Source organism: Myzus persicae, unplaced genomic scaffold, assembly GCF_001856785.1.
Source record: "Myzus persicae strain clone G006 unplaced genomic scaffold, MPER_G0061.0, whole genome shotgun sequence".
Lineage (NCBI taxonomy): Eukaryota > Metazoa > Arthropoda > Insecta > Hemiptera > Aphididae > Myzus > Myzus persicae.
The window spans coordinates 3,632-16,100 of NW_019101119.1; the positions used below are offsets into that span (position 1 = coordinate 3,632).

Below are 12,469 nucleotides of genomic sequence, written 5' to 3' on the forward strand. Positions count from 1 at the left end.
TTTTTTTTTTTATTATTATCAATAGAATCATGTGACTTGACCTATGTAATATACAATGAAATTAAGATAACAAATAATTTTTATTACTAGTAAATTGGTAGTTAGATAGCGTACAGATTATAAAGGTTGTAGGTACTTCAAGGCGTATAACAGAAGCACAAAGTATATTATTATTATTATTCATTGATGGCATTTTTACAAATTAAATACAAAATTCGAATGTAAATAGCTTCTTTAATTATCAACCAATAATTATGAATGATACGTCAAAATTCATTAAAAAAAAAATCCTATATCAATCATATTTCAAAAATATAGATTCCCATTTGAATTTTAAAAGTTACCCCTAAAATCCCCCCCTTTTAACTAATAAAAAAAAAAATTAATATCAAATTAGTTTAGAGTATGTGATTCAAATAAGTTTTCACATAGGTCATTTTTTCCTAATTTGAGTAGAACATGCTGAAATCTGCTGTCACATGAAATTTGGAACACCCTGTATATATAGCTTTACTCCGTGATATAACAGAATGGATAAAAGATGACACGCGCATCTATGATATAATATATTAATAATATATAATATAATACTATGTGTAATATTATAATTATAAAAATATGAAAACTGTAATGGTGTAATGGAACAACCCCCCTTTTATTTTAATTTAGTTGATTTAAGAGTTATATATTTTTTTGTTACTAAAGTATAAGATAGTTCTAAACGCGTGTCAAAAACATCCATAATCAGATCCGGATTAACACTATCGTAAGTCCTAGGCACAGTTCTTTATTACCCATCATGTGCTAATACGGTTCTGTAGTGTTCAGTATTTAAATGATTAAGAAACCTAATTTTTGGGAGAGGTAGTGTTTTTCGCAGTGTTTTAAGCCTTTAAAATCAAAAATATTTACAACCTGAAAATCAAATATTAACTTTATAATCATAACTTTATCTTATGACAATTTCAACACATCTAAAAATACATTTTATTTTACTCAAAATATATTATTTAAAATTAAACTGCAGGAACCATACAAAACAACTTATTTTATACCATTTTTCATTTTGTTCTTTGTATTTAAATATAAAACAAAAGATAATTTATTGTAACAAATTAAAAATAACAGTATTATGTAGAATATCTCTTAATATAAATTTATAGTTACAAATGTTTTTTACGATATTTTTTGTTTGCAAATGATTCTATAACTTTTTCGGTATCGATGTCTTGGAGTAATTCGTGTTCAATTGCAAGTACCGATAATGATGATAATTTATCTTATCCAATAGTTGACCGCTGCCAGTTCTTAACTCTCTTTAAAATTGAAAATGATCTTTCACCTTCGCACGAAGTCCCAAAAATTGATAAATATATCCTAAAAGCAATATTTACATTTGGGAAACTTGTTACCATTTTGGTATTTATTTGTTTAATTAGCATTTCATTAAGAGACATCCCAGTTTCTCGAAAGCTCTTAAAAATCAAAAACTCATTAACAAATGAAGAAGCTAAATCGGTTTTATAGGCTTCAACTAAATTATTTGCATTTATTTTTATTTCTTCATCTTTTAAACTCTCGTTAGTTAAAAAATTAAATCTTTCGTCTAATTTTAAACAAGCTTTTTTTCGTTTTTCCATTTCAACAATCAATTTATCAATTATTACATAAAATGTTTGAGTTTTGAATTTATGTATAGCACTCATTTGATCAACAGCATCAATTGCATTGCCATCATTTATCGAGACTTTATGTTTACGTTTTCTAGATTCTATTTCCGAATAATCAGACAAACCAGAAACTCTTGTTCTTGCTTTTTCTTCAAATAAATCTAAATTAAAATTCTCATTTTTTTAAAACATAATATAAGACTGTTACAGAGGTTAACGACAGTACAAATCTCAATACCGGGTGTTTGTAACGATTTGTGTACAAAATTAATTTGTTGTAAAATGTCATTCCAAATATTAGACATTAGAACAGTTTCAAGACGATTGAGTTTTTTAACAAGTGACTTAGCTTCATTAACAGCATTAAGAGGTTGTCTTTCTGATAATGAAATATCAATCAAAGCCTGACGGATTTCTTCATAATTAAGTGATAATGCCTTCGTTGCATCACTACGCGCGGACCATTTTGTTTCAGACAGACTTTTAACTAAAAAAACAGACTCCTTCATATTTTTTTAACATTATAGACCATCTTTGAGGTGATGCTTCCAAAAACGTATAAATTGACTGAACCACACTAAAAAATTTAATGGCTTCAGTACAACATTCAACAGTAACAGATCCTACCAAGTTTAAACTATGTGCAGCACAGGGAACCCACTCGGCCAATTTATTTACTTCACGAAAAAGAGCTTGAACTTCTGAGTATATTCCACTCATATTACTCGCATTGTCGTAAGACTGAGAACGGAAATTTGATATGTCAATATTGTTATCGTTAAGCAATTTAGTCAATACATTAAAAAGATATTTACCATCATGCTGTTCAATAGGAATAAAGCCAAGAAATCTCTCTACGACTTTACCTTGACCAATGGTGGTGTAACGAATAATGATCGTTAACTGATCGATGTGGACTATGTCGGGCGTCGAATCAATACTAATACCGAAATATATTGATTCTTTTATTTCAAAAACAATTTTTAAATTTAGAGTAGTAGCAAGAATGTCTATAAATCAGGGACTGGAACCGTACCGAAATTGACCGGTTAAAGACCAAAACCTTTTGAAAAACTTGGGACCGAAATTGACCGGTTAAAGACCGAAACCTTTTGAAAAACTTGTGACCGAAACCGGAGCGGAACCCTTAAATATATTTTTTTAGTAACCGAAACCGAAACCAAAACCTTTATTTTGATGTAGAGGTTTTTACGGTTTTTTTCGCTGATTTCCGGTTCTAAAATCCAATAGATATTTTATAGTGCGAACATAAATATACACTTATTGTTATTTGTTATTACACGTCTGATAAAGATACTCCCTCTATCTATCATGAAAATAAACTAATACTATTTTTACAAACAATTATTATATTACCAACGCAAATAATATGATATTAATATATTATCAATAACACAGCTGTGTTATTGACATCGTCGTCGGCGTCGTTAATAATAATTAATACCGCTAAAAATAGCTACGCATAATGTTTACTCTTTACTCTATGCTCTGTACGACACTACGACTGATTTCCGTCTACTGAATGGTTCTCCCGTTACCGTTACCGTTTAATTAATGTTTATTGTTAAAAACTAAAATTTATATTTTTATAAGGTGTAAAACTATAAAGTATAGAGTATAAATTGAAATATGGGTCGCCCAAGAGTGTCCACAATTCATTCTTATTTTATATTCAATAAAAGTTTAAACGAATCGGCGTGCAAAATAAAAGTTAGTACCTACCTACAAAATTACTACTAAATTATAATAAATGTAACATAAAATAAATTGATGTAGGTACTAAGTGATTAGTACCTAGGTATCTTAGGTAGCTATAATATAGTATATACAACATTTTTTTTTACAACTGAGTTTAGCTACTTACATTTAGGAACCTACTTACAACGAATATTATATGTATTAGGTATTCTAGTATATTTTTTATATTGTTTTTTTTTATATATTATAATAGGGAAAACATGGCACGAATCTAAAACGTCATCTTGCTTCCCACCATGATGAATTGCATGAAGAATATATGTCGAAAGAATTGGAAAAAAATAATTGTTCTAAAAAAGTTACAAAAAAAGAATCACAAGTTAAGCTATTCAACTTTTTAGTACCCAAAGTTAATGTACCACTCAATAAAAAGATAATATTAGATGCGTGTATTGATCTTGTAACAGTCAATGGACGTCCGTTCACCATGTTAAACGATACTAGCTTTCGTAAAATACTGGATCCTGTTTTAAATGGACTTCAGGAGAAAAAATTTACAATCAACTCTTACTCAATTAAGTATGAATAGTGAAATTTTTTTAATTATGTTGGCAAAATAAATAGGTAATCAATAATCATATATTTTACATTTTTACCTCCTAGGAAACATGTTCATGCAGAGTCGCTTCTCATACAAGATGAAATAGCTAATGAAGTTCGGTCTAAACTCATTTCACTCAAACTCGATGGTGTTACTAGACTAAATAGAGCTTTTTTAGGTATAAATATGCAATATATAGTTGATGATTGTATTAAGCTCAGGACTTTAGGATTAGTAGAACTGACAGAATCCCATACAATAATATTGTGAGTTGTGTGGTTTTCTTAAGTCTTTTATTTAATTGATTTCAGTTTATATTATAGCAGCCAATAGGTACTTTACACTTTTACAGTTTAAGTGAAAATAATTGTTGAACTCATTGCAGGAACATATTTAAAAGAAACAATTCTTAATATTCTCAAAAAATTCAAAATTGAACAAAAACAATTGTATACGATCACTTCAGACAATGGTACAAACATGTTAAAAGTAATAAACTTGGTCGAAGAAGAAATGTCAGCAACGGTTGCAGCTACAACAAAATTGAATAATGAGTTAAACAATGATAGTATTGAAGATACAGCTGATGTCAGTTCAGAATGTTCAGAATCTTATGATAGTAGTGATAGGTAAGACATTTTTTCAATTTATAATTATACGTTTCATTGTTTCATACCATCATTACCATCGTACCAAAATACCATTATATACTATAATAACATTAATAGGTACACTGGAATATTACTATAGTATTTAAAAAAAAATATTGTGCATAGGTGTATTTATTTTTTAGTGCATCCCAGTATTATATATTATTATAATATATTTAGGTAATCATTTTTGTGAAAAATATTGTATCTATTCTTAAACATATATCTTAAGTTAGATTTTATCTTCTAAAAAAGTAATTTCAATAGGTACACCATTTGTTATCAGTTATCTCTATAAATTCTTGCTAATTTGGATCTTTATTACCTACCTATCATGGTATTTTTCTATCACAGTAAAATAAATTAAATAATATAAATTATACATAATATATGTAGGTAAAGTAAAATTATAGGAAAATTTGTAATACATGCAAAGTGTAAAATATATAAAGGTAATGTTATGACTTTATTACCTAAATGAGAAAATTGTATTTTCTTTTTGTAATTTCTGAAAAAGTTAGGTAATTTTCAACATTAAAACCATGGCTTAAATATACAAGGTTATTGCAATAGTACCCCCACTATATCATTTTATCACGTTAAGGAATTAAAATGGCAGCGTAAGGAGACGACGTATACTGGCTATATTATGATATTATATGCTATGATATGGACCGTACCCTTACGCTGCCATTTTATTTTTATTTGATAACAATTTGGCTATGTGCAATAACCTTGTATATTTAAGCTATGATTAAAACAATCGTAACCATATAAATATTTTTTACCTTATTACCTGATTGAATAAATTACGTCAGGTACACACAACCTACCCTTTGTAATGGAAATAATATAAATTATATTTTTAGAAACTACTAATTTATTAAAACTCCTGTTCATTTAGTACTGAAGCTGCTACAGTAACAATATTGGATGATGAACAAATAGCTAATTTGCTCAACGAAGATAGTGAATGCATTGATAAAGAGTATGAAAACACAGAACATGTATTAAATATAATTGAGTTAGAAAACCTTGGCGAGTGTTCAATTTTTAATGGTACGTTTATTAAATTATATTTTTACAAATGTACTATAAGAAACTGATATAAATACAATTTAATAGTAACTTACCTACTTCACATAATATGAGTGTTGACACCAAAACTTTGTCTATTTTTGTTATAGGTATTCGCTGTGTAGCTCACACCTTACAATTAGCTGTTCTTGATACCTTGAAGCACAACAGTATAGATAAACTATTAAGCAAAGTTCGCATACTAGTTAGAAAGTTGCGCAACCAAACTTATATTTATTTGATCAAAAAGGAGCAATTAAAATTGCCAATTTTGGAATGCCTAACACGTTGGCACTCGACATTTGACATGCTAGAGAGATTACAACATCTAAAATCATTTATCCAAAATATGGCAGCAAATGACCCTGAACTGAGAAAAGTTGAGAATGGCAACAAGTAGACATATTATTTACAACTCTTTTACCCCCAAAAATTTGTACTAAAATATTGCAATATGAGCAATTGACTCTTACTGATTTTTATGGAGCTTGGATTACTTGTAGAATCGAAACAGAATCCTTGAACCATACATTTTCTAATAAGTTGGTACAGTGTTTGAGATCTAGGGAACTAAATATTATGAACAACCAAGTTCTTCTAGCAGCAATTTTCTTAGACCCCCGATTCAACATAACATTGACAGAATATCAATGTAATATTGCTATTACACATTTAATAAATATTTGGTTTCACATAAAAGAACTAGAAATGATTCAAGTTGATTCTAACAATGATAATACAGAAAATGAAAATAGTATTGATGAAAATTTGACAAATAATTATGATACAGATATACTTGAAGATTTTCTGAAACAGAAAGAAAGTGATAACCAGTGCAGTTCAATTTCAAGTTCAACTTCAAGCCAACAAAATTCTCAAAATTCACTTTCAACAAAAATGGAAACTTTATTAAAAACATACAAATTAGATAAAAAGAGATTAAGCCACAAGACAAATATTCTAGAGTACTGGAAGACAATGAAGACAAAATACCCAGAAATTTATCAGCTGGCACAAATAGTTTTTTCTGTTCCGGCAACCCAGGTTAGCGTTGAGCGCCTTTTTTCAGGCTTAAAATTTATATTATCGCTGTATAGATGCAATATAACACCTGAACACCTAGAAGACCAATTACTAGTTAGGACAAATAGATTATTTGAAAAAAATTATAAAAAAAAAAATTCTCAAGTGTAAATAATTAGTTGAACATAATATATTATATTGATAATTTATATTATAATGTAATAATTATCTTAAACTTAACACATATTATTATATATGCATTTTGTACCTATTCCTCTCCTTAATTATAATATATTATAGTAAAGTAGTTTATTTATAATAAGGTTGATTATCTTACCAGTATATTATAATTATAATATTTATATTTTGTATGTTTGTCTATTAGTAAAAAATTTAAATATTATTAACTATTAACTAACAAAATAGGTACGTACCTCGTGAATATCTAGTTATATTTTAAATATATTATTATTTAGGTTTTGTTTGCTAACAATGTTTTTTGAATTCTTAAAATGTTTAGAATTCCATGGTATAGTGAAACTTCCATAAACAGTCAGTAAATTATTGAATATAATAGAATATTTTTTATAGTTTGAAATTTTTAATGTTAATATTATATTAGCTAAATTTTTAAGTGGGTACACTTAACCCTACACTGCATGACTTAATTTTTATGGTGAAACTTTCGGTTGAAAAAATTATTTTTAGATGTAAATAAGATTAATGATCATCTAAAAAATACTTTTTTTGAATTTTATTTAAATTTCACTTTTTAAGGACTACTTAAGTTCCTGTATCATCCACGAAACATCATGCATTGAAGTATAAAAAAAAAAGAAAAACAAACTAACTAACAATAAGAAATCTTTTCTTTATTATATTAAATTGTCACATTCAAATAGTAATAGTTATAGAATTGGTAATTAAACTTCCAATATAATATACCAAACAAATTCAAAAAAATATATTTATGAATTATAATAATGAAAAAGATACTATCTTTCTTATATCACTGCATGATTAAAAAATATATATATATATAAATATAAAAACAAATGATCACTTTTATAAAAGATTATCAGACTTTTAGTAGATATAAAAAATTAAATAAAAACTTAGGAATAATAATAACAATACTTATCAAATGAATGAATAATGAATAATAAAATAATAGGTAACCTTCCTTTACAGTAGTATGATTATAAAAATTAAGATATAATAACAAATTATCACATTTTAATATTTATCACTTTTATAATAAAATATGAGTCTTTTAGTACATATCAAACAATTAAATAAACACTTATGGAGTATATAAAATTAATGAATAATTAATAATAAAATAATAGATAACAATAGGTTATTAAAATTAGTATTTATGAAATAAAGTAAAACAGTTTCTGTTTACTCCACAACAGAAATAGTTATTGCATTTAGTGCAGGTACAGTTGGTCAGTTTTCCACATCCAATTAACTTACAACGTTGTCTGCTTCCAACATACTCAGGCCAATGGTCCACACAGTCTTTTCTGACTGATTCAGTAGGCATAAGTGATGTGTTAGGCTTCCTTTTTTTTATTGCCATTTCTTTCAATACTGATGTTGGAGGTCTACCTCTTTTAGGCGTTATTGTGCCAACTTTAGTCAAAGAATATGATACATTCAAACGAAAATCAAATAAGCTCATTGTAGGTTTTCTGCCATTTAGAACTTCAACTCTTCTATATAGGAGCCATGCGTTCACAACTGTTACGTCGATTAGATGATACCAAATTCTCATATACCATTTTTTTGTACGCATTCTTATTTTATACCGACCAATAAGAGAATCGAGCAAATCTACACCTCCCATATGTCTATTATAGTCTTTGATGATAGCAGGACAATTAACATTTAAAATAAGTTTTGTTTTTTTGTCAAAACGATTAATACTATTTTTTGGTAGAATTCCACAATATGAAGACAAAAGTGTAACTATTTTATTGTCTTTCCATACCACAGAAGTAAGTGGAATATCATCAAATACAGTTATGTATTCAAACGCAGTTCCTCTAGCTTTGTTGTTCATTATTTTTTCTGAAATAAATTGACAATTTGGTAATCTATTTCTCCTTACTGTTCCTAAGGTATGAATTCCTTTTTTAGCCATAAATGTTAACAATGGTATTGTTGTGTAATAATTATCAAAGAACACTCTATGATTTTTGTTTTCAGGGATAATACGACTTAAACGTACAACTAGGGTAACTTGTATAGTTATTGGCACCTTAAGAAAAATCTCAGTTTTATCCCAGTCCCATGTGCTACCAATCAAAGATTTAACTTATCTAATAGTATCAATACATTGCAAATGTTGTTGTCTATTGATATGTTTAATAAAAATGATTCTGTGTTCGACTACAATTTTTTTATTTGTAAATTTAAAAATAATAACACTAAAATATAGTTATTGGCACCATTGGATGTAAAGTTGGCATTGGCAGGCACAGTTATTGGCACACCGTTTTTAAATTGTATTGTTCATAGGTACTTAGGTAGGTACATTTTTCAAATTAATAAATTGTTTATCCATGAAATCTATAGGTAAGATTATATAAATAAAAAGTTAGGTATAATGTATATGTATAATTTATAAAATGCATACCTACCTGTAAATTCTTAAATATTTATTGACAAAACATGGGTATAATATAGTGGTGTTTCAACACCAGTGCCTATTTCAAACCAAAAAAAAATAGTGGTGTTTAATTTTATAATAGGTAACAATTGATATTTCCTCTTTACTCTTCAGTTCAAAATTTATTTATAAAAACAAATGACAACTGTTAAAATATAATTAAATTAATAAAAAACATAATAGGTAGTTGTAAGTAAAATTAATATTATGCGACTAGAACTTTTAGCCATCAGTATCAAAGACAGTACTTAATAAATAAAAAACAATAAAAATGTATAATACATTACAATAAAATTTAAAATATATAGTATGTTATATAATATATACCTAAATAAATGAAATAAAAGAACTGTTATAATTAAATAGATATAAATAAAAATAATAATAAAATAATAGATTACAATTAAATTAAAAACAAACATAATTGGTAGGTTGTAGGTAAAATTAATATTATGTGACTAGAACCTTTAGTCATCAGTCAATAAAGACAATACTTAGTAAATAAAAAACAATTAAATAAAAATATAATAACAATAGGTTATTTTTTAATAATTCTCTACAGTTAAAAACAAATTAAATAGGTACCTAGTTTAGTAAAATGTGATTAAAATATAGTCATCAGCCTTGAGGAAAATCTCTCTTTAAAATTAAAATTATTAAAAGTATAATATAGGTACCTACCTAAAGTATGGTCTAAATCATGTTTACCTCTTTTTCACACATATAGCAAATAAATAGTATATTATCATCATTATAAAGAAATTCCCAATCATTATCTTTGTTAGTACACCTCTTATGATACTTATTATTACAAAATGTACACTCAAATCCTATATCAGATAAATCACTACTGCTTATAGTTCCATTACATTGAAAACATTCACCAGTAGTCTTTGATGAAAGTGGTGAATCATCATTTTCATGTATTTTTATACGAGTGGCGTTGCTCTCATTAGATTTTTCGGTTGAAAATATTATAGATTGACTCGTAATTGTTTCTACTGGTTTTTTTTTTACTGATGGTTCTAAAAACAGATTTCTTACAATTTGTCGTTTTCGATTTTGTGAATAAGGTTGTTGAATCACTTTATTAGTGAGTTTGTTTTGTTTATCATCATATTTCTTTTTTTTCTTTTTTTCTTTTTCCTCTTCAATGTTTTTTTTTTTTATTTGCCTTTTCTTCGTACAAGTGTTTCCACTTTTGGGATGTTATAACAAAATATGGTACCCTTTCTATGTCACGTTTACCCTTACGCTCTGGTGTTATAGGCCAAACTAAACAAGTTTCTAAAGGAGACAGATTCATTTTCTTAATCATAGTACAAGGTTGCTCATTTTTGTCTTGAATTTCTAAAGTTCTATTTGATGATGGAGTAATATTATAGTTGTCAGTTGTATTTTGTACATCATTATCGGTTATATTGTTTGGTTCAATCCTTTCTATGATTTCCATATTTTCAATTTGATAGTCATCAATATCTTCAGAAATATAGTCACTGTTATTGAATATAGCACTTGCATTTTTTTCCACATCATCATTTTTAGTACTTTTTTTTAATTTTTCATATAACCTATACAGTATATAAAACACTTCAGCATGATTTTCTTTTTCAATAACATTCTGAATGTTATTAAACTTTTCTATTATTTCAGAACCAACAATTTCAGTAAACTGATTATATTCTAAATTATTATAGTCTATAGAGTCAATAACCATATTTTTTTCTGTAACAGTTAATTGTTTATTTTTCCCAAGACATTTCCTAAAGTCAATTTGGTCTGGATTCCACGGAAAAAGACCGCATGCCTTAAAACCATTCATTAAAATGTCAGGTATAATTGTTTTATTTATCACTTTATCTAAAATAGGGGCAAAATCTTTTTTAGTAATTGCACAGTGAGGATTTTCATTGCGCCATTCGAATACACCCTTTTTCCACCCACCTTTTAGTGGTCTAAACGCTGCTACGTCTGCTGGCTGTAGTATCCTGGTTGCATTAGGGTAAAGAGCAATTAAAATTATTTTTAAATTATTGCATAAGTTACTAAGATGGTATGTAAGATGGCTTTTATGACCATCGACAAATAATATTACAGGTAATTCTATACCACTTTGAATAAGAAATGGGTGAAACACGTTTGCAATAAATTCATAAAATACATCAGACACCATCCATCCTGAATCTGAACGTCCAATACCCCAATTAGCAGGTACAGATTCAATAATATTTTGTGGTATTCTTTTGTAGTTATATATTACCATTGGATGACATGTTTCTCCAGCTGCATTGAATGTAAACATTACCGTTAAGTTCTCTTTAGCATTACCGGTAGCAACTTCATAAACATCCTTGGCTCCTTTCGGTCCAAGAACAGACTGTGTTTTGGGGCACAAAGAAAACCCTGATTCGTCTCCATTAAAGATCCTGTGTGGGTCTTTTAAAATATGATCCAAATTCTCATCAGTTAAATATTGGTGAATATCTGTAAACCACTTCCTAATGTCTAATTCACTAAGATTAGCACTGGCAGCAGATACATGCTCACTGGTTCTAATAGAAATAACAGGATTACGACGGAGAAATGCTTTATACCAACCAACTCCTAAATAAAAATAATATAAAATATAAACATAATTTCAATTGTTAATCAATAAAAATATTTACCAGGTAAATTTTCTTTGAAAGGAGTTGTTCTTTTGTTATTGTCCAAATACTTTTTAACACTATATTGAACATCTTCTCTACGCCTAGGAAATCCTTTTCTACAACTTTCAATAATCCACTTAACCAATAAACTTTCTTCAGCTTCAGTTAGAATAGGGGCTGAGCCACATTTAAATGTTTTGTCAGGGTTCTTCATACGGAATTGTATAGTAGATCTAGCAACTCCAAATTTGCTGGCGGCCTTTTTTTTAGACATTCCATCATGAACAGCTTGAATCGCAGATGCTATATTATCTTCAGAAAATGTAGATGACTTTTTTGGCATTTTTCTAACCATAAAATTAACATTATGTAAAGTATAAGAAAATAAATGTACAAATTGAATA

At 27.5% G+C, this 12,469-nt stretch overlaps 2 protein-coding genes across 2 annotated transcripts; one reads left to right on the forward strand and one right to left on the reverse strand.

Moving 5' to 3' along the window:
* Positions 1 to 1,280: 1,280 nt before the first annotated feature.
* Positions 1,281 to 2,491, reverse strand: LOC111027770. Its single transcript, XM_022306187.1, has 4 exons — positions 2,486 to 2,491; positions 2,172 to 2,411; positions 1,909 to 2,074; positions 1,281 to 1,831 (listed from the first exon to the last, which is right to left on the reverse strand). The coding sequence occupies exons 1-4, from the start codon at positions 2,489 to 2,491 to the stop codon at positions 1,281 to 1,283; spliced, it is 963 nt and encodes a 320-aa protein (XP_022161879.1).
* Positions 2,492 to 4,470: 1,979 nt separating this feature from the next.
* Positions 4,471 to 6,832, forward strand: LOC111027772. Its single transcript, XM_022306188.1, has 6 exons — positions 4,471 to 4,619; positions 5,545 to 5,699; positions 5,828 to 6,113; positions 6,221 to 6,369; positions 6,508 to 6,761; positions 6,815 to 6,832. Exons 1-6 carry the CDS (start codon positions 4,471 to 4,473, stop codon positions 6,830 to 6,832), a joined length of 1,011 nt encoding a protein of 336 aa, XP_022161880.1.
* Positions 6,833 to 12,469: the final 5,637 nt, after the last annotated feature.